Consider the following 24,064-nt stretch of genomic DNA (forward strand, 5'->3'; position numbering starts at 1 on the left):
TTAAAATAAAAAAGGTTTTTTATTTATTTATGATGTAATAAACGTGTAATACAACTACTATAATACTTATTAACAATGAACACATTACTGCACTGAAATGGTGCAGAAGTTAGAGTGTACTTACACACACACACACACACACACACACTTATTTATAATGAACACATTACTGCACTGAAATTGTGCAGAAGTTATATTGTACTTATATATACACACACACACACAGAAATCAGTTGGTTCTACTGAGAAATTCATCAATGGAATAGAAGGAGTTGTCCACCAATAAATCCTTTAGGCTTCTCTTAAACTGAATTTCATTGGTTGTTGGTATACAACATGCAGAATTAGTTGTTTTTGCAGATGACCAGTGGAATGATCGTCATTTTTTAATGAACACTATATGAAAGAATAATTTTACAAATACAAATGCACTGGATTTAAAATAAAAAAGGTTTTTTATTTATTTATAATGTAATAAACGTGTAATACAACTACTATAATACTTATTTACAATGAACACATTACTGCACTGACAAGCATAACACATTGTGAGGAAATAATAAATATTGTTGAAACCTCAAAATCCTTAGGTGTCCATATTGATGAGAATTTAAACTGGAAAAAGCACACTTTGAAACTCCTAAAACAACTTAGTTCAGTCACATTGGAAATCTTGGGAGAGAGAAATCAGCAAGTAGACATATTTTGCATATTTTCATTCAGAGATGTCACTTGGAATAACGTTCTGTGGGAACCCATCTTTAAAAAAGAAAGTCTTCATTGCTCAAAAGCACTCTGTAAGAATAATATGTGTGCTCATCCAAGATCATCTTGTAGACATCTGTTTAGGAAGTTGGACATTCTAACTACTGCTTCACAGTACATTTATTCCCTTATGAAGTTTGTTGTAAAAAATTAATTGCACTTCAGAAGGAACAATGATGTAAATAATTACAATACCAGCAAAAAAAGACATTCGTTATTCCACATTGTCTTGTTTTTAGCACAAAAACTGGTTCACAGTGCTGTAACTAAAATTTTTGCTAACTTACACAGTGACATAAAATGACTGACAGACAGTAAAGTAAAATTTGAAAACAAACTGAAAAGGTTTCGCCTTGACAACTCCTTTTTATTTATTTTATTTTATGTATTTATTTAGCATGTGTGTCATCATACAAACGATATTGGACTTGTCATACATAGAAATTAACAATATAGAATATACAAAATGAAATTGTCTACAACTGGATTTGTCATACACAGAAATTAAAATATAGAATGTACAAAATGAAACTGTCTATAATAAATGACAGCAAACCTACAGTTTCTTTCCACATAAATGGTTTATAGTAATTTGTTTCTCAGTAATAATATATAACTAGTACTATAGATGCTAAAGTATAATAAAGGCTGAAACAAACGAAGATGGAAAATTTTGGAGGTTAGTTCGTAAAGTCATTTCCTTGTTCTTCAAGATATTCATTTATTGAGTAGCAACATTTATTAATTAAAAATTTTCTAAATTCCAATTTCAAATTTGTATTGTCCTTTAAATCTTTAATGTACTGAGGCAGTGCATTATAGAGCTTCATGCCCATGTGGCTTACATGCTTCTGAGTTCGTGTTCTTCTTACTTGTTCTATGTGGAGATCATCCTTGTTCCTTGTGTTATAGTTGTGACAGTCTGCATTTGTGTGGAGATTGCTTAGATTAGCTTTGGTTAAGAGTACACATTTAAGTATATATAGACTGATGGCAGAGTAAGTATTCCTAACTTTTTGAAAAGAGATCTGCAGTGAGCTTGTGTCGGACTGTGGGTAATTATTCGAACAGACCGTTTTTGTAAAATAAAAATGTCTTTCAAATTAGATTTTGAGCTGACCCAGAACACTATTCCAAATGAGGCAACAGAATGAAAGTATCCGAAGTATGCCATTGATACCTTCTAGGGTGCAAACATTTGCAATAACTATCAGTGCAAAGCAGGCTGAGTTAAGTCTGTGTTTAAGAAATTTTTCATGGTGTTTCCAATTCACAGCTTCATCTATATGCATTCCTAACACTTTTGCAAAATGCACTCTCTCTATTAGTCTGTCATCCAGTTCTAGATTAATGTCTTCATCCTGAATCATTTTACCAAACTGTATGTAATTTGTTTTCTTTGCATTGAGTGTGAGGAGTGTGTTCGGGTTGGTTGCACCAATAATCACACCCCTTTAGCAGTAGTTCATTTATTAACCTTAAGACATACAAGGATCACAAAGAACTGAACATGGCGGAACAGCCAAAGATAATGCTTAGGGTCCAAAGATGAATGCATATCGATGTTGGTGTCGATTTCATCGGCGCCACAAGTGTAAGTTTATTTGCACTGAACCAAGTCTCAATACTTTTTAGGATTTTGTCAGTAGTTGATTTGTGTCATCTGCATATAGCACAATTTTGGCTGTACCATATTGTAATGGTAAATGATTGACGTATATGAGAAAGAGTAGCAGCCCTAAGATGCTGCCCCAGGGTGTTCCTAAAGGAACTATTTTTGCTTCTGAAACTAACCTTATTTTTTTATTTGAATTTACAGTTTTGAGCTCTACAATCTGAGATCTGTTTTTGAGATATGACTCCAAAATATCCAAAAATTCAAATTATGCATTCGGGAGACTGACTGGAGGTATGTTTATCTTGCAAATGATGTTAATACAAAATATAATTTATTTACTGATGAATTATCAGGTATATTTGAAAATGTCTTTCCAAAAAAGGTCTGTAGACTACAGAACAGGCAATCAAGCAAAAAACCATGGCTCACCAAGGGCATAAAAATATCATGCCAGATAAAAAGGGAACTGTATATAATATCTAGACAATCCAATAATCCCCTGCAGATGAAATATTATAGGACATACTGCAAAATCTTAACTAAAGTCATTAAAAAATCTAAAAGTATGTGCATGCAATCTGAAATTAACTGTTCAAACAATAAAATCAGAACGATTTGGAATGTAATAAAGAGGGAAACAGGTACTGCACCATCTGACAATGAAAAAACTGCTGCCCTAAAAATTAACGATTTGGAAATAACTGATAGTAAACAGATAGCAGACACATTTAACAACCACTTTCTAAGTGTCACCTCTCAAATAGGTTGCAGTGGTGCCCTTGGGGAAGCTTTAGATATTCTGAAACTTAACCTCCCACAATGTTTTAATGATATAAATGTAACACCCATGACTGTTAATGAAATTAAAAAAATAATTCACTCATTGAAAAGTAAAGGATCTTCAGGTATAGATAACATCTCTAATAAACTGTAGAAAGCCTGCAGTAATGATGTAAGTGTAGTACTTGCTCACATTTGCAACACGTCTCTTTATGAGGGAGTTGTTCCAGAGAGAATGAAATATGCCATTGTGAGGCCTCTTTTCAAGTCTGGCGATGCTACAGATGTAACAAATTATCGTCCTGTCTCTCTCTTAACAACATTTTCAAAGGTTCTTGAAAAGGCAGTGTATAACAGGATTATGGCACATCTAGATAAACTTAATATTATTAACCATGGACAGTTTGGTTTGAAAAAGGCGTTTCCACAGAGTGTGCCATATATTCACTCACAAATGATGTCTTGCAGTCTATTAATAGTAAGAAGTCACCAGTTGGTGTATTCTGTGACATTTCCAAGGCCTTTGATTGTGTAAACCACAAGATACTCTTGGAGAAGGCCTATCATTACGGAATCAAAGGGCCTATAGGTAACTGGCTAAAATCATATCTTGAAGACAGGAAACAAAAGGTGGTTCTAAATGGCTGCAACAAAGGATCTCCTAATCTAGTGGACTCTGAATGGGGCAAAATTCAGCATGGAGTTCCCCAGGGATCTGTCCTTGGACCCTTGCTATTTTTAATATATGTTAATGATTTACCCCTGTCCATTAGTAAAAATTGTGAATTCACAATGTTTGCTGATGATACAAGCATTGTCGTAGATGGTAAGTCTACTGCTGATCTGGAGACTGATGCTAATGATATACTCATAGAAGTTACAGCTTGGTTTTCAATTAATTCTCTTTCAGTTAATATTAAAAAAACTAATTTTATACAGTTCCACACAAAAAATAAAACTCTAGAAAATATAGTAATTGCTCATGACAACCAGGAACTAGAAGAGGTGCAATCCACTAAATTCCTGGGGGTTCACATTGACAGTAGGCTCAACTGGGAACAGCATGTGTCCCTTACTCTAAAAAGACTTTCATCAGCAACTTTTGCTCTAAGAATAATTACTCATTTTGGGGACATCAACATTTTAAAATCATCTTACTTAGGGTACTTTCACTCATTAATGGGTTACGGAATAATATTCTGGGGTAATTCACCAGCCTCAAAAAAATCTTAACTGCTCAGAAGAGAGCAGTCAGAATCATGTGTGGGGTTCCTCCACGAACCTCATGTAGAAAACTTTTTCCACAGTTAGGTATTCTGACCACAACATGTCAGTACATATACTCTCTGATGAATGTAGTTAATAAAGACTATGCTCAGTATGAAACCAATTGTTCATATCATAACTACAATACTAGAGGTAAAGATGATCTACATGTTGAACTAAAAAATTTAACACTTGTACACAAGGGAGTAAAGTATGCTTCTATAAAGACTTTTAATGCATTGCCTAATTATATTAAATGTACAATAGAAAATGAAACGCTGTTCAAAGGTATGTTAAAAAAATACCTGCTCGACCATCCACTGTACTCGTTAGATGAATTATTTTCCAGAAGTAATGCCCTCCCTTAATAATAGATGTATTTAGTCTCTTAGTTATTAGATGGATGATACAATATTATGTTAATGTCATAGTGTTAATGTTATATTGAGAATTGCTATACTAGTTTAATGACAGCTTGTAAATGAGATATTATAATATATATATATATATATATATATATATATATATATATATAATTGTATTATATTACTATTCTGTAGCATTAATTGTATTTGTACAATTGTATTGACACATTCCACATCCAGGCGAATTACTCGCATGTACGGATCTATGGAATACGCATACCAAATAAAAAAAAACTCAAACCACATTTTACCTCTTCCTCTAATACCTACTGCTTCCGACTTATCAAGGAGGATCGAAAGCTTTAGATAAATCTAAATTGATTCCTACTACACTTTTGTTTTCTTCCAAATTTTTAATTATTTCTTGGGTGTAGTCTATGACTGCAGTTTCTGTGCTTCGTTTTGCACTAAAACCATGTTGATTACTATTCCAAGGTTTATTATTGTCTAGGTAACTAGTGACTCTCAATTTCATCAATTACCCAATTGGAGGGAGCAGGAAGAAGTGATATGGGGCGGTAGTTTTCTATTTTATGTCTGTCTCCATTTTTAAATAGTGGCCTCACTTTTGAGATCTTCAGTCGCTGAGGAAACACACATTCGCTAAAGGATAAATTTCCAATATGTGCTAAAGGTTTTGCAATCTGCACTGCAGTCCTTATTATGATTGAAACTGGTACTTCATCAACACCCACTGTCATTTTTGGTTTTAAGCTTCTGATCACTCTAATTACTTCCTGTTCATTTGTTGAAGGAATATTCATGCTGCAGGCAACCCTTGGAGCATGTATTATTTTTCGTTTTGTGAAGTTTAAGTTTAGTGAATGTGATACATTTAAAAAATAGTTATTGATATAGTTTACTATTTCCTTCTTTTCTATATAGCAATTTTCAATGCTTTTGAGTATTATTTCTTCCTCTTCTCCCAAGGCAGTAGTTTCATTCCTCACAATGTCTCATCTAGTTTGTGGTTTGTTGTCTGAGTTACTGATTAATTTGCCATTATATAGCAACTTTGCCTTTGCTATTGCCTTTTGGTATATTTTCTGTATGTTTTTAGATATTCTACAAACTGTGTATCTGAGTAAGTTTTAATTTCTTGGTTCAGTCTTTTCATGGTTACACTGCAAATCCTAATGCCTGTAGTTATCCAAGGTTTGTGTGCTTTTTGTTCTGAAGACTCGGACCTCACTAACTTCTTAGGGAAACACATTTAAAATTGTGATATGAATATAGAAGAAAACATATTATATGCATTATTTTCACTTGATTCTGATCTCACATCTGTCCAGCTTTCATTGGTTGGAAGTAAACAACATGTGTGCAGTTTTCTTTAGAAAAAATTCTTTTACAAGTGTGGCAATATGTTTTTTTTTCACATGCATTTTGGAAACAGTAAGCACAAGAGCATTGTGATCGGATAAACCAAGGTCAGTGTTATTTACCTCCACTTCAGTGGAATCTATGTTTGAGAATATATTATCTATGAGGGTCTGTGATGTGTGTGTTATTCAGGTAGGACCTATTACATGGGGTAACATGTTAAAACTCTGTAAAATATTCAGAAATTTATCTTTAACCATATTATTGCACATAAGATTTATGTTAAAATCCCCACAAAGAAGCACAGTAGCTTTTTCATTTTACCCAATGTTTAACATAATTTCTAGTTTTGAAAAAAATTTATCTACATCTCCACATGGTGACCTGTACACAATCATTACTATCATTTTCCTTTGCTTACCATACAACTCAATAGCAGCTGCTTCAAAATGCTTTTCTGCACTTAACTTTTCAATATCACATCTCCTTTCGAATTTTGTCCCTGTTGTTGTATAAATACAGTCACCGCCACTTCTGGCATTTTCCCTACAGTAAGAGCTAGCTAGTCTAAAAGGGTGTATAATGATGTTGTTTAATTCATATTGCCAACACCAATGCTCCAAAAGACACAAGCACTCAATGTTAAACTCATCTAAAGCAACTTCTAGTTCAAGGTATTTATTTCATAGGGACTGAATATTTAGATTCATAACTTGAAAAGAATTTGATGGGAGCCTAGATTTAGTTATTACAGTTTATTTTATCGAACTGGCCATAGAGAAGTTGGTTGTCTGCACATTTGTTGAAAGTTCTATACTGCAACTTTTCCGTTCTGGGGTAGAAAAAATCCCGGTACATTCTTGAAGGTCGTTTTGGCCATAAGCTCATGTTTCCATTCTTCGGTATGTCGGTTGCCATTGTAGGCTGCACTGATCTTGTTTTTCCGTTATTCTTACAACTACTTGGAATAGTGGAGTGTTCCCCTGGATTATTGATCTCGCTTTCAGACTTCTGTGTGCTTGTTCCAGCAGGATTGAGCTGTACTGCATTTGTTATTACATTGGTTCTTGAAGTTGTTGGAGAGCATAATTTGTTTTGGACTAGTCCTTTAGGCACAGCTTTCATAGTTACAGAAGGTGCTGTGGTTGTTACCTTCATATCTATACACATATTAGAGTACTGTGTTGGGTCTTCTGCTTCTATTTGTAATACAATAGGATCATCATCTTTCTTGTCTATAAATTTTCAGATGAGCTTTTTTATTTGTGTACAGACCTATTGCTTTCCCATATTATTCAAATGTGTACCATGTCTGGTATAATGCACTCTTTCTAAGCCATCAAGTTTTAAAAACAATGTATTTGGGAAGGCTTTGGTAATCTTTTCCAGTTTTCTGTCCGTGACTTCAATTTCCTTGTTCACACACAAACTTGGAACTAGGCCTAGATCTTTTCTGAGTGGTATGCTCGATAACACTACATTTAGATTTTTTAAATTATTCAGGGCCCTTCTGGCAGATCTGATAGCTTCTCTGGCGTTGTTTTGGTAGACATCATTTACACCACCAAATAGTAAAAAAAAGTCCTTTTTAGTTAGTGGGCCTGCTAGTGTTTTGCAGTCCTGTGTGACTTCATTCATTGAAGCACCCGGCTGTTGCATTAGCTTCTACTCCATACAAGAATTTCTTCTATTACTGTAAAGTGTAAACTGTAGTCGGTAGGAATTACTAAGTCACATCCATATGTTAAAAAGAAGAAAAAGAAGAAGAGGAAGCTTATAAACGTTCATCATGTAGCCATATTTAAAAATTAATTTCCGATGTGAATGCAAAATTACTTCTCCAAATCATTACGATTGATCGTGCAAAATGATCCATGGAACATGAAACTAAATACCAGAGGCGACTACAGAGTCAGCGGTTACAAAGAAAGATGGCACAAGTATGTTCCATGACAACGCAGAATCAAGGAGCTAAAACGAACTTCGTACACAAGACCGGACAACGACGCAATTCTGGCCGAGAAATGAGAGCTTACGGCTTGCTTTAAGACCGCCCTACACTGGACCCAACTGTGTTCAAAAGAGAGACGTGTACACCTTGATAACAGAACGGAACGCCAAAGAAGTGACGGTGTCAGTCAGTGACACAAATAAGAGTCGAATACGCCCATCAGATTGGAGAGTGCACATCGCTCTCCCCCTCACATGCCCTCAGACTCTGAAAACCAGGGAGAAGCTCGAGCCATTCCACCGAATCAATTAAGGCTGTAGATACCATCACCGCTGCAAAGCGGAGAAGCCTGTGTCACGTAATGTACAAAAGGAAAGTGCAATAAATGTGTAATGTGCAAACTACTCTTGAATCATTCAGTGTAGAGTCATAGCTCACCAAGCAAACAAAATCTTATAAGTATTAAAACGCAACGTTAGTTATAAAAAAGTAATTAATTACAAGACTGAAGGAAACAATGAACTCAGTACTATTGTTGACTTCTAAATTTTGATGGCTTAAAAGTACATATGATGCAAGCTATATATACGAGAAAAAAAAATAGATGTATTGACTAAAATGTACACATAACGTGATAGAATCGACAGTTGGCATCGACTTCTGTCAATTTGTTTCGAGTCGACAGTAAAGATTTCGATTCTATTTGGAAACAAATGTCACGTGCACAGTGCTGTGTTGTTTCGTAATTTTTAATTAAAAAAACAGTATGGTGCTTGACGAAAATGATATGACACTGGTCGGGCCATGAAGTACTTAATAAATGTTGTTCACTGTATTCGCTTAATGTGTTCGCCAGTGTAAGCGTAGAGTGTTCACATAATTCTTGTCAGAAAATCAATCTGTTCGCGTTGTTTAAAACGTCAAAAGTATCACAAGCGTTATGAGTCAGGAAAAAGACCGAGATGTTTTGTTGTATGCACCTTTCGAGTCATTCGTACATACAACGTTTTGGCACAAACTCTCGCAAATTAAACTTGAAATAGACAAACTGAAAGAAGAAGCGAGACCAGTATGGGGTTGTTATACTTGTACCACACCTCCCGCAATGTGTTCTGCTCATGTTGATTTTAGTTCGTATAATCAGTGAGTAATATACATATAAACATTCCTTCCACCATTAAAGTAAGCCAATCATCATATACAATATTTACCTAGATAACGACTGTTAACAATGTACATTTCGTTGTACAGAGACTTTCAAGATCAACCACTTGCATTGCCGATGCATGGGACAATTATAAATAAGAACACATTAGAGTCATTCAAGGAATATAACAAAGTGCAGCTTTTAGATGAATATGGACAAAACTTACTGTCTTCTATAAGGACAGCAGAAGCTTTGAAAAATCCGTCTCTGCTTTCCAGGTTTATCTTGCTGACATACGCTGTAAGTATTATAATCAGAATTTCTGCAAAAAAAAGTGTTTTTCATGGAAGAATTTTTCCGTCAATATCATTGTTTTAACTAATAAGTCGTGACTTTCCATCAGTTACACGGAAACAATATCTAATTCTATTGATTTTTTTTCAGCATAACAGTTATTTCAGGAGTACTAATCAATGACATCTTTTGCAGGATTTAAAAAAATACCACTTCTATTACTGGTTTGCATTCCCAGCCATAAACTTGCCATCCATTAAACTGTTTCGACCGCCAAGAAAACTGAACACATTATTTAGTGGAGATCAGGTAAGTACATAGTGTGTGTAATTTTTAGCAGAGTATGTGCTGTAGTGCTCATTAATGGTAACCTTGAACTGAGACTTGAACCTGGATACTTGCTTTTCATGGGCTCTATAAAATTTTGCTGTAGTGCTCATTAATGGTAACCTTGAACTGAGACTTGAACCTGGATACTTGCTTTTCATGGGCTCTATAAAATTGACAAGTCCTTAAAGCTGAACTGTAAGGGCACTGGTGTTTGTCAACATAAAAGTGAGTGCTGCTCATATGCTCAATATTATGTTATTGAATCAAATTAAATATCAGTGTAAATATCATTTGCTTGAAGTCAGGAGCAGCAAAGTGTTAACAGTAATCCTTGTAAATGAACCCTAATACAGTATTACCCTCTGCAGTGAACAATATTTCTGTAATATATAGTAAATCTGAAGTCATACCTGCCCACTGCACATCTGACATGACCCTTTCTTGCACTCAGGCTGTCAAATCCTGTTGCCACTATTGGTAAAGATATGTCAAATAAGTTGTAAATTATTTTGGTAATGTTGTATCATCTGATCAGCTGATAACATAATATGTTGGTGCCCTTTGTGTTCTACACCAGCTGTATTGTGAATTCCAGGAGAGAAATTTAAGGCAGTAACTTACTGTAGAAAATATTCGCAAGTATAGGCCTACTGTCTTACAGATAAAAGCTATGTATTGGAGCCCCCTTGCATTTTCCAATGTGGCGGACATATATATTAGGTTTCACGGAAATACGGAAGCGTCCGATCCCGCCCGTCTGCTTTGACCCATGTCGTCACAAATATGGCGGAAACAAAAACAAACACACACACTTTCCACAAGAAGCCTAATGACACTAACGGGACAAGCGCGGGAAATGGGGTGTTTTGGGTGGGGGGCAAACTAAATATAAACAAATTTAGACGCCTTGCGTAGCTACAACGTGTAAGTGAAGACAGCCATGCATGAATACCCACCCACCTCCCCAGGGGTCATAACCCCTGCAACCCATAGAAGATAAAGATGCTTCAGTAGCTGATCAGTGTTTTTTGTCTTTAAAAAAAAATCTCACGGGATAGAATGAACAGATCAGAAAGATAAATATAATAAACTAAAACAGAAATTGGAGGAAACAGATAATTAAAATAAGTAATAAGTGTTTTTAAATTTTAAAAAAAAATCTCACGAGATAGAACGAACAGATCAGAAAAGTAAATAAAATAAGAGAAAACAGAACTGGAGACAGCCACACTCAAACCAAACTCCGCGCCGTCATGACGTCACACACGACAACACCCTTACGTCACGGGTCAAAGCCGACGCGTGGGATCGGACGCTTCTGTCGACCCGGTTTCACTACCGGTCAGTCTGTTACAACAACCAGATTTGCTACTTTCACATTCGCTGACTTCCCCAGCTCACAACCACCCTAACATAGATCTTGGGCTACACTACAAATCAGTCTGTCACCACAAATAAGATTTCAGGGGGAGTCCAACACAAAAAATGGTGTGTCTGGTGATTGACTTTATTTCTCAGAAATATTGTGACATGTGCTAGGGGTGTGGGACACATTCATAGGTGCATGTGTATGTGGATACCAGTGAATAAAGAATTTTATGTTCGAAATTTGACTCTGTAAGTTACTAGTATTTCTTTCACTGTTTTAACCAGCCATATCCCCTGAAAACATTAGCCTATAATGACGGCATATGGCAACATCTCTGTGTTCTCCACCCTCCTCTCTGTAAGATAAAAATACACACGTATTAAGTTGTGTAAACTAATCTATGTGTGATCTCATCAAGCTTCCAGCTAAATTAAAGGAGTTGAATCAGGTGGTGGATTGACTGAAATACTGAAATCACATTTTGGAGGAGTGGGCATTGAAACCCTTATGCAACCCTCTAGATTTAGATTTTACATTGTTCCACTAAATCACTTGAAGTGAATGCAACTTTAGTTTGTTTGAAAATGTTCACATAGAAACTAGTATGGTGAGCGACAGCGAGGAAGAGTAGCAACTGTGACTATTAAAGAACAAAAGCTAACTACAACAGATAGATTTACATGACCAGTAAATTAGAAAAAGAAACAGTAGCATCATATCTCAAGGAAGAATTTCAACCATTAAGCTGTGGACAGGAGTGTGTAGAAGAACTATGGATCAGATTTATCAAAACGGCTGACGTAATTCTATATAGATACATGAATAGTAAAAACAGTTCATTATGAGAGGGATGCTCGACAGTATACAGTCTGTGTAAGGAAACAACCTCTACTACACATTGGATAAAAACCAAAGCATAGGGCTATAGGTTGAGATAAGCTAAATGAAACAAGTTTGGTTGTCAAGAGGGCATGAACAACAAATCCACAGTGGCTGGCATAGCTCAGTCTTATTGAAACACCCCTCCTAAAATAGAAAGAAATAGTGGTTGTCTGTAAGGACTGTTAGTATCACCAAAGTTATTGTTAAGGATGACACTGGAACTGAGTATAACAAACCATAAGCATGAATGCCAAAGTCGATTTTCAAGTGTTTCTTTACAAAGGAGTACCCAGGAATACTGCTTCAGTTTAATTCTCTCGACATTGCAAAAATATATAGATATTAACTTCAGGAGAATTGGGGAATGATTGAAGTTAGCAAAACTGAAAAAGGACCTAGTGGGTACCCTCTTAATGCCCATACAAAATTTACAGCTGAATTAGCCCCTCTTTTAACCATAATATACTGCAAGATCCCTCAAACAAAACACTGTGCCCAGTAGTTGGAAGAAAGATTAGGTCTCTTGTGTATTGCAGCATTCTGCTTTAAATATTTTAAATACAGTATTTGTGTTTAGATTCAAATTTGATGTTGTCATGAAAGTTTGAATAGCTGTAATTTAAAATTTCCTCTCAGGCCATGCCAGAGCAGCTTGCTGGACCTTATTACCATTACAGTTACACCTATACTGGAATGTGAAAAATTTTGCCAATTTTTTAACCTTCTACAAAGGAATACAACGTACTTCTTCTCTTAAGAAGTGCTTATATTGCATCTCAGTATACAATCACTTATTGTGCAACCTCTAACAACAGGGAAACGTTACTCATATGTACAATCTGAGTTTGTATATTCGACTAATGACTTTTTTACAGTTCTCTAGAACTCTTCTGTTCTGCCGTGACATCATTCAGCATTGTCATGCACATGTGTTTTCTCGATGGTGCATTGCACTGCTCTGGAGTGGGATGCCGACTCATGGAGATTACACACCCCATGCATTTACTGCAACTCATGGTAACAGTGTGATTGCTGTCCTGGCTTGGAGACAAGCAGCATCCATGCTTATAAGTGTTACGTCCAAAACAGATGACAGAAACCCACAAACAGTTTTCCATCCATAACTATTAAACTAATACATGGTTTCAGCTATCATGACCACAATTTCGTTACACTTCACTTTGCGTGAGTGACATAATACACCATCAACATTTATCTTCAAATAACAGCCATGGTCTCCAACCATGTCATCATATGACAAAATTACAGTACCTGTTGCTGCAATGAGAGATGGGAATACACAAATCATGTCCTTTATCAGAACAGGTAGCAGAAAGACAGATTAGCTGAGCATCTTGCAGAAAGTTTAATGTGGGCCATGAGCATTCAACACAGTATCACACTGTCTGTCTTTATAGTTGAGAGGTGTGTGCATCTGCCTGCTGTGTGGTGGCTTCAGATTCAATTCCTAGTACCGCCATGGATATTTTTCCTTGATGAAAGGGCGGTAACAGGGTACACTCAACCTCGTGAGGCTAGTTGAGGTATTACTGGTTTCTGTCCTGGCTGGTAGAGTGGTGAGATGACACTATGCCCATCCGTACCATATCCAGATGGCATCATGTGTACAGCGAAGGTGATGCAATGGCCAGTTAGTATTGTGGGGCTAACTGAGTGTTTCAGACATCCCCCAAGAAGTTTGTTGGGGCACTTGCTGTTTATGTTGTATATTAATGATCTGATCTACAATATTAATAGTAACCTTAGACATTTTGCAGACGACGCAGTTAGCTGTAATGAAGCACTGTATGGAAAAAGCTGCACAAATATTCATTGAGATCTTGATAAGATTTGTAAATGGTGCAATGATTGGTTGTGTGCTTTATACTAGAGATGTAAAATTTTGCACTTCATGAAACACAAAATTGTAGTTTTCTGTGACTGCGATATCAGTGAGTCACTATTAGAATCAGTCAACTCATACAATCTTGTTGTAGCTATTTATCAGAATATGAAATAGAATAATCACATACTCTCAGTCCTGTGCTAAGCAAGTATCAGACATCTGCTCAGTAATTGGATACTAGGAATATTCAGTCAGCCTCTAAAAGAGATTTCATACAAGATACTCATGCAGCCCATCATGTTGCTTAGGTTGTGAGACCAATACCAAATAGGCCTAACAGGGAGTATTGGATGTAAACAAAGGAGGGCAGCACTAATGGTCAGTTTGTATGACCCATAGGATAGTGTCATGGAAATGCTGAAACACGTGAACTGGCAGCTGCTTGAAGATAGATGCAAACTATTACACAAAAGCCCATTTCAAAAATTTTAAGTAAGTAGTCTGGCAGTATAGTACTGCTCCCCACATTTGGCTCTTGTAAGTACCCCATGACAGCATTAGACTAATTATGGTTTGCACAGAGGACTTCACCCAATATTTCTTCCTGAGCTATATATGTGAATGGAACAGATAGAAACCTTAATAAATAGTACAATGGGGGAAGGGGGCGGGGGGTTACCTTTTGTGATTCACTTCTCAGTGGTTAGCAGAATATGGGTGTAGATGAGAGTAGGAGATGGCTAGTTTTTTGCCAGAATATGTACTGTCTCTCTAATGACGTCATTGTTGATAGGCTCTTAAACACCAATATCTACACTTCTTCATTCTCCATCACGTCATTAAATTTTCACAAGATTTTAGTAGAGTACTTCTGAAGCATTGTTGATTGGTAACACAATGTTATGTGGTTGATGACTTCATCCTTATGTTGCCATGCTGTTAGTTGTGACATCAGTGGTGCTTAGTCCATAACCATATGAAGCAATTCTCTGCATGTCCATCTTTTTAGAGATGGTTGTGGGACTCAGCTGTTCACTACAGGATGTCAATTCCAACACCTTTCAGCCATCTAATTTACAAACTGTTATTTTATTTGGCTACCAGTTATGGTGATTTGCTATGCCATCTTCAGGCCCCTGATTGATGTATAGGAAGATTCCAACCTCGTTTCCAGTCAAAATGGGGTCCAGCATTCAGATACTGGTATCTGCAGGTTTCTGCTTGCTAGAGCAATCCCTTCAGCTATCATCTGCCGACTCTTCCTACACATCGGTCAGGGGCCTGAAGATACACATTGGTGAGGTGCCCGAAGATGGCATAGTAAATCGCCAAAATTGGCAGCTGAAAAAAATAACAGCTTCAAAATTAGATGGCTGAAAGGTTTTTGATTTGGCATGCTGTATGAAGCAATATTTGGTGCTTTGCAACTCCTGCTTCAACTTTGAAATTGCCATGTCCTAAACTGAACGCAACTATAAGCCACCATGTTAGTTGTGTGTGTTTTCATTAGGCACTCAATCACAGCTTTTATTTTACTAGCCCAGAAATTTGGTGGCAGGCCCATTCTTGACTAAAATTCTGTGCAGATTTTCTAACGCATCTTTCATCATAGGTGATTTCGTGAAAGAATTTAGGTGTCAACAGTTTCGGTATACCCAGTTTTGTTGCTCTATAATGTGCACTGTCTGCCTAAGGTAATAGCGCCCACTCACAAGGATTCTTCTATGCGCTTGACATTCTTAGTCCTACAACACTTTTCAAGGGCATTATGGGTTATCGCATAACCCCCCCGCCCCCCCCCCCCCCCTCTCTCTCTCTCTCTCTCTCTCTCTCTCTCTCTCTCTCTCTCTCTCTCTCTCACTCTCACTCTCACTCTCACTCTCTCTCTGGAAACCTCAATACTGATTTAATGTTGTCTCTCTTCAACAACACAAAATTCTTTTTCTGTTCCTTGGAGGCCACCTGCTTGCATATCCATCCTCAAATGATCTGAAGTGTCTTTCATTGGCTGTAGGCTTTGTGAAGATGTTTAATAAATGGTACTTTTTGTGTCAGAATTTCTTTACTTAAGGTTGAACTATCACATATTAGCATTCATAAACACATACAGGAAGCACGAAGTGGCGAACGCAGTAACAGTCACTGCAACACTAGATGCATATTCAGGAGATAATGCCGATGTTACTGCTAACGCACAGGAACTGATGTCAATGAGTCTAAATACTTTCCAAGAAAAATTAGGCCCATAATTTAAGTCACTGTCATCTTCTGGTTAGCAAGACAATGATTGTAAACACAATTTTACAGGGACTAGAGAACAAGCAGTATCAGATTTACCAGTCAGGTACTGCTTAACAGTGGCTGAGAAGTGAGCTGTTGAAAGGTTGTAGAAATTTAAACACTTGGCACAGCTGAAAACTCAGCATGATTTTATTGATTCTTATTGCTGCAAGGTTATGCGTTAATGTATTTGGTCCATCTATGTTTCCACAGATTGGTGTTATTACATTCTGGGTACATTAATCACAACACGAGCAATGGGAGGAAGTGTACCAGGCAGTTACAATGAATGAGAAATTCTGTTCATTCCTGGATTTATTTCTCAAACATTTTGAAGCCTGCTTTCCCCAAAGAAAGATTAAAATATCAAACTGTTGTGGGAGGAAAGCTTGGATAACAGCTGGTATCAAAATATCACGTGCTAAAAAGAAAGACTTAGGTGTAGAACATAGGGCTAGAACAAACCTATCAGTGAAACTACAATACAAAAAATACAGTGAAATTCTAATGTGGGTAATCAAGAAGGCTAAACAAATGCATTTTGACTAAAAATTTAGCAAGTCAAACAACAAAGTAAAAACCATATGGAACATCATAAAAAGTGAGACAAATAAGAACATAAAATCTGAACTAGCAGGGACTCCATAGTCCTCTAGTTGTGTTTCAGACAAGAATAACCAAAAAGTTGCAGCCTCGATTTTAATAACTTTTTTCTCACTATAGCTGGAAGTGCAGGGAACCATAATAAACAGTCTCCCACAGAAGCCATAGACCTACTAAATCACATTCAAATCACACCAAATGTAGCACTTCATTTCGAAAGGACAGCTCCTAAAGAAATTGAAAAAAAAAAAAAATTACTTAAAAGCCCTGGATCTTCCAGATATGATGGAATATCAAATTGTATTTTAAAATCATGTGCAGACTTAATCAGTCACATATTATACTATTCTGTCAATGAAAACTGAGACATTTCCCGAGGAACTAAAACATGCAGTAGTGACGCCCATCCACAAAAGTGGGCCAATGAATGTACTATCCAGTTATTGGCCCGTCTCTTTGCTGCCAGTGTTCTCAAAGGTGTTCGAAACAATAGTTTATGATAGGATTTGTGGCCACATGACACAAAATGGCCTACTGACATCTACAAAGTTCGACTTTAATAAGGGATTATCCACAAAGAGAACAATATTTAGCCTAACAGATGAAATTGAATGTGAATTAAATCTCAGAAATTATCCAATTGGGATCTCTTGTGACCTATCTAAAGCCTTTGACTGTGTAGATCAGAACATGTTGCTAAAAAAGTCTTCCACACTATGGCATCAAAGACAAACTTTTGACATGGCTAGAATCTTATCTACACAACAGGCAGCAAAGTGTTATCTTAATAGGGGCTAGTCTAACAGTAAACTCAAACTGGGAAATTTATGAGGTGTGATTGGAAAGTGGGGAATACGGTGGTTGTGGAAGCGCACGAATTTTGAATTTGGTCAGAAATTCAATGATGGAGAAGGCACGATGAGCCAGAGCATTGTCATGGTGTAGCACCCAACTCCTGTCTTTCCACAATACAGGCATTTTCTTCCACACCTTTTCGTGCAAATGCTCAAGGACACATTTGTAGTATTCCTGGTTAATTGTCTATCATCCAGGGGTAAATTCATGCTGCACAATACCGGTAGAATCGAAAAAAGTCATCAACATTGTCTTCACCTTCGATAGACTTTGCCGTGCTTTTTTTGGTCTTGGTGAACCTGGGGTCTTCCACTGCAAAGACTATACTTTGGTTTCAGGATCATATTATTCAAATACTCACTATTTGTCGCCTGTAATTATCCAATTAACAAATCTGGGTCATTTTTAGTCCGATTAAACAGTTCTTGGCACACTTCAAGTTGGTATTGTCTCTGGTCACTTGACAACACTTTTTGAATGAATTTGCGGACACTCGACGCATGTTCAGATCTTCAGTTAAAAATTGACTGAATTACATAGAAACTTAAATTAAGTTCATCAGCCATCTCCCTAATTGTAAATCTATGACCAGAGCACACTAAGTCACGAACTTTCACATTTTCATTTGTTTTTGAGGTGGAAGGATGGCCGGACAGTGGTTCATCTTCAAATGATTCACGGCCATGTTTATATCTGTTGAACCAGACAAAAACATTTGACTGACTCATACAATTATCTCCAAAGGTTGTTTTTAATAGTTGGTAAGTCTCAGAAGCTGATTTCTCGGTTTTAAACAAAATTTCACACAAACTCGTTGGTCCCTTTTTACATCCATTTTCACACAGACAGAATGCGGCAACAAGCCCTAACACACATACACTCAACCAGCTGCCTCAATGAACTGAATAAAGGAAACACAGTTTCCTGTCAGAGGACGTTCAAGGACAAGGCAATGATTCACTCCCCACCCACCGTGTACCTGCCCACCAAACCAGTAAGCAGTAGCAGATCCATTCTTAAAACTTTTCAATCACACCTTATAAAATATGGAGTTCCCCAGGGCTCAGTCCTTGGCCCACTGACTTTCCTGATCTACATTAATGATCTACCAGTTACAATTAATGGCCGAGCAAAAATAGTCATGTTTGCGGATGATACAATTATTCTGATCAAGGGTCCCAACTCCGCAATGCAGGATACATACAGCCCTCTCAGTCACTAACCAAGTACACAAATGGTTCATACCATATAGCCTAACCATAAATTTTGAAAAACTAACATTATACAGTTTCAGACAGTAAATAAAAGACTTCAACTTCCTGAAATGGAGATCAACATCCAAAAATTTTATGAAATCATTCATACACAATTCATAGGCATCCAGATAGACAGATAGCTTGGATGGAAAGAGCAAGTTGATCAGTTGGTCAAAAAACTTAGCACAGCGTGGTTTTCCCTCAGAACTATTTCTCACATTTTGGCAGAGAAATATTGCTCTTGTCATAGTTTGCATATTTCTGTTCTGTTCTGTCCTATGGTATTATCTTCTGGGGAAATGCTACAGGAGTTGAAAAAGTGTTCAAACAGCAAAAACAAGCAGTGAGGTTAATATGTGGGTTCTCTAACAGAACATCCTGCAGTGGTCTCTCTCTCTAAGACTCTCAGAATATTTACTTTTACAGATCAATATGTATACTCAATGCCTAACATGTCTTCTTCATGGTTATCAGCACATTGTTGATACTTCTACCTGGGGTTTCCATTGTTTGATATACTCACTGATGTTTGTAGCCAGCAACAAGGAATTATTCTAGGGGGAGGGGGGGGGGGGGACGACTTGTGACATTCACAAGAATAACACGAGATTGGGGAAAAATTTCAACCAAGTCTCGGCAACTCTCACTAAAGTCCATAGGGGAGCAACTAAGCTTCCCATCAGTAAAAAAAAGGAAATTAATAGCATACAGATATTCCAAGGGAAACTAAAAACATTCCTCAGAGAACAAACTTATCATAAAATGAATTAATTCGTAGTGGGATAAAACAACCTTTTGAGTCAAAATAGGGAAAACCACTTAGATTAAATAACGAAAAAACATTCTTAAAATAAAATCTTTATTTAAATCATGAAGACAAAATTGAACAAAGGAAAATCCAGGATGGAATGTAACAAAATTGTGTATTTCTGCCATAAATTATAATTATAAAATATAAATTTATTTATGTCATAGGTTAAAATGTGCACACTTAAATTAATACCAGTGAAATGCAGGTTGTAATATTCTCTGCAAACAATCATTCATAGAAAATAAGTACTTCTATCAAACAGTGGAAAATCCAAGATGGAATGTGACAGTATTATGAAAAGGATAGTTGCTACTCACCTTGTAGCAGAGATGCTAAGTCACAGATAAGCACAACAAAAAGACTGTCATAAATTGAGCTTTTGGCCAACAAGACAAAACACACACATGCACACACGTACACACATATAGAGTGTGTGTTGTCTATTTTCGACAAAGGCCTTGTTCGTCAAAAGCTCACTCTCAGACAGTCTTTTTGTTGTGCCTGTCTGCAATTCAGCATCTCCCATATATGTAAGCAAATATCCTTTTCATAATGTAAGTATTTGTATAATATATAAAATGCTCACATAATTTTCTATTATTTCACATGACTTGTCCTATATTACTTGTACACCATTTGTAGAATATGTAATCAACATGATCAAGTAAGAAATCAAATCAGACCAATCAAGAAAACTGAACTTTTTTTTAGGAAACCTGTTAATTAGTAGCTTCATCATTAAGTGATCCTCTTCATAATCGAAAAAAATTCTGAGTCATCTATTTTTTGTAGCTAACAACTAATCAATTGAAACAATGTCAACTTTTTGTGTAAAGAACTCTGTGCATCTTGACAGTGGTCAGAATTTTACCTCTGATAAGAAAATTTAGGCTGTCAAAAAAGCAAGTACTCAGTGTCATTCCAGGTGACTTCCTCTCCGAGATGGTTTTACTACATATTTATGTATGCTCATATGAGCATTAAGAACATGAACTTATATGTACATTGCTTATCTCATTAGATGCAGCAACTTCTGGATGCCTATACAAATATTAAAGACTGGAAACAACGTCCATTTTTCTTAGTACAAGTACAAAGTGGTAAAGTTTCCATACTTCCGCTATGTGACATTGATTTACTGAAACAAGAATGTCATATAGAAAATGAAAATAATATAACAAATGGATTGTATCTTGGGTTTGCTGATCCATCAGTATTACCTGCTAATCCTGGATGGCCATTACGGAACCTACTGGCGCTTGTCATCTACCACTGGTATGTTGTCTAGGAGTTTGCCTGAATTGTAATTTGTGATTTTTCTCTCACTGCATTTATCTCTTAAAGTACAATAGTAATGGAAACAAAGTTTGGTCTTCATTCTTGATTATATTGTGTTAAAAATCTTTTAATTCTTTAAAGTTGAAATTTTTCTGTGGCTGACAGATGTCATATATTGGGTACAAGACTTCTCAGTAATCAGTAACTTCATAACAAAGCAGTATTAATTTCAGGCAGTGAAATACTACTGGCTTCTTTTTCACTTACTATTTTGTTCAATTTCCATCATCAGTGTTTATTGATGTCTTTTAAGTAATGCTTATTTCTAATCCATCTAATGCATTGTGGCAAAATGAAATTGTCCACCAAGAAATAGTAGTAATTTCATTGACCTTGGCTCTTTGTAAATTAAGGAACAGGTATAAACTGACATCTGTAATAATACAAAGAATGAGTTGTTTATGAATATATCTGTGTTTGTGTCACAGACCAGTTCATAGTTTCAATATACATCATTACAAATCAATATTTGGCAAGTAATATAAAAAAAAAATGTGACCACTTTGTGAATTTCAAGAACTGAGCCATCGATGTTGTAGCATAAGAAATAGAATTTTTTGAGTGCATGCAAATTATTTATATAATTTAATTTTTTTAAAAACTGTGATTTAAAAACCTTAATCATTTTATATTTTTAATTTATATTTGTACATACTCTTCTGAACTCCTCAGAAACACTACTGCTTATCATAAAGGATAAAATGTTATGCCAGGAAAGACTTGACTACAACCGTTGTATTGTTTATAACTGGAGCTAGTAACGTGGTAAAGCACTGATCCTGTCTGTGACAGAACACCACATTTGAAGAAATAAATTCAGATTTAATTCATCTTCTGGGACACAGTTGCAACCTCTCAACATTTTTCACTTTGCTGACTTCTCTTCCAGAGAGTGAAAGTTTTCATTTCAGAACAGACCCACATGCTAGGATCTTTTCTCCACTGGGGAGAAATTTATATATAGAAAAGAACTGTCTCTAGGGTTTTCAAGTCAAGGAGAGAAACAGAGTACCAAGTGTTCTCTTTCCCCCAGGCGGCCCACAGTCCCTTTTGTGGGTACGTGTCTAGCGTGCACGGGGCCCCAAGCTATTGCAGCCTTCTTCCTTTTTCCAGACTGCATTACCATCCCTGTTCCTCTCCTTCTTTGTCCTTGAACCTTTCTTCCTGCCCCCTCCCTTCCCTCTTGGTGGACTTCTTTATATTGAAACATTTTCTGTTCAGTGTGAGCCATTTGTGGATGATCTCCCAACCTAGTTTCCATGGTGCAGGTTCCTCTCCCCCTCCCTTTTCCCCTTACACCCTGGTTCCCTTCCTGCTAGGTCACCAGCAAGGTGCCAGTCCGTGTGGTGGGGCTGTTAAGTATCCACTTGGCTGAGCCCCCTGACAACACAGGGATCACACTGCTAGTACCTGAGCTGTTAACGCCTTGTGTGTGCCAAGGAGTCAATGCTCATCACTTTGGGGCATCAGAACTCCCTGCAATGGCCGCCGTGCCAGACGGCCCTTGCTGTGGCTGGGTGGCGCCAACAGGGTGAGCCCCTGGTCAGAGTGGGTGGTACTAGGGTGGACACCTTGCACATGAAGCAACAAAAGTGTCAACATCCTGGCCATTCTGTGGCCATCTCTCAGAGTGATAGAAGACATGACACTCCTTCTTCTGATCCTTCGGCCTTCCACTCCCTGGCCACCCCCTGGGAAGAGGGTCAAGCTCACCGGCTTGGGTTGAAACTCGGTACCTGGTTTGTACCAGGACAGATGGTGAAAGTTTTGCCATGACCAAGCCTTTGTTTTTCATGTAGACGATTTAAGATAAGTGTGGCGAAGTGGAATCCTTGAGTAAAATGCAGTCCAGTTCTTTGCTCATAAAGACATCTTTTGCTGCCCATTCTGAAGCCCTGCATGCTTGTGACCATCTCGGGGACATCGCAATCTCTGTCGCACCCCACCAATCCTTGAACTCAGTACAGGGCATCATTTTCCACCAGGATCTTCTTCTCCGAACTGACAAGGAGCTCTGTGCAAACCTCGAGCGGTGAGGAGTTCGATTTATCCGCCGTGTACAACGAGGCCCTAAAAATAATCACACCGATACAGGTGCCTTTATCCTGGCTTTCAAGGGGAATATGCTCGCAGAGAAGGTCGAGGTGATGGTGTATCATTGTGATATAAAAACTTACATTCCACCACTGACATGATGCTTTAAATGCTTACGGTTTGGACACGTCTTCCCGCTGCACCCATGATCCCCTCTGCAGTGACTGTGGGCGCCCCTCCATGAGGAGAGTGCCCGTGCTCCCTGAAAGAACAGCGGATTCAAGAATATAAGACCTTAGATCAACTTACCTACACTGAGGCTTGTTGAAAGTATGACCAGCTCCATCCCGTGCCTATAACTTCTTCTTTTGCTTCAGTTACGTCCATGCCCCTCCTACCCCCTCCTCTTCCCAGCCCCACCCCATTTGTACTGCACCTTCCTCCTCACCCTTCTGCTCCCACTCCCCTTCCCCCTCCCCATCAGTGCCCATACCCACCACTTCGAGTGCTGCTCCCCCACTGGAGAAGTGCTCCCCGTCTTCGGCAGCCGCTGGTGTTGGAGCTCACTCCCGGGACTCCTCTTCCTGGTACCCCCCTGAAAGGCGACCTGCAACTCCACATCAGCCGCGTGATCCGCGGCCGGTGGGCGCCAAGATTGCTAGGTGTAATTTCATGCTCGACCTTGCTGCAGTCTGCCCTTCTCTTCCTCCACAAGAGAAGAAGCAGAAACACAAGAACAAGAGCAAGGCCCCTCTGGTACCCCATGAGGTGGCGCCTTCCCCTCCTCCAGCCAATGAACCAACAGAGTCTGACCCCAACTACATGAACATTACCCCATCCTTATCGGTGATGGATGGTGACTCAGCGGAGTGACCAGCTCTGGTCTGTTCA

At 37.6% G+C, this 24,064-nt stretch overlaps 1 protein-coding gene across 1 annotated transcript in view; it reads left to right on the forward strand.

Moving 5' to 3' along the window:
* Positions 1 to 8,833: 8,833 nt before the first annotated feature.
* LOC126235764 (ubiquitin-like modifier-activating enzyme ATG7) overlaps positions 8,834 to 24,064 on the forward strand; it is a 110,282-nt gene continuing 95,051 nt past the window's right edge. Inside the window, exons 1-4 of the mRNA XM_049944563.1 lie at positions 8,834 to 9,271; positions 9,380 to 9,575; positions 9,765 to 9,878; positions 20,823 to 21,076. Of these exons, the coding sequence (XP_049800520.1) occupies positions 9,069 to 9,271; positions 9,380 to 9,575; positions 9,765 to 9,878; positions 20,823 to 21,076 (767 nt within the window). The 5' untranslated portion in view covers positions 8,834 to 9,068. The remainder of the gene's footprint in view (positions 9,272 to 9,379; positions 9,576 to 9,764; positions 9,879 to 20,822; positions 21,077 to 24,064) is intronic.

The sequence above is a fragment of the Schistocerca nitens genome, chromosome 2, assembly GCF_023898315.1.
Source record: "Schistocerca nitens isolate TAMUIC-IGC-003100 chromosome 2, iqSchNite1.1, whole genome shotgun sequence".
Lineage (NCBI taxonomy): Eukaryota > Metazoa > Arthropoda > Insecta > Orthoptera > Acrididae > Schistocerca > Schistocerca nitens.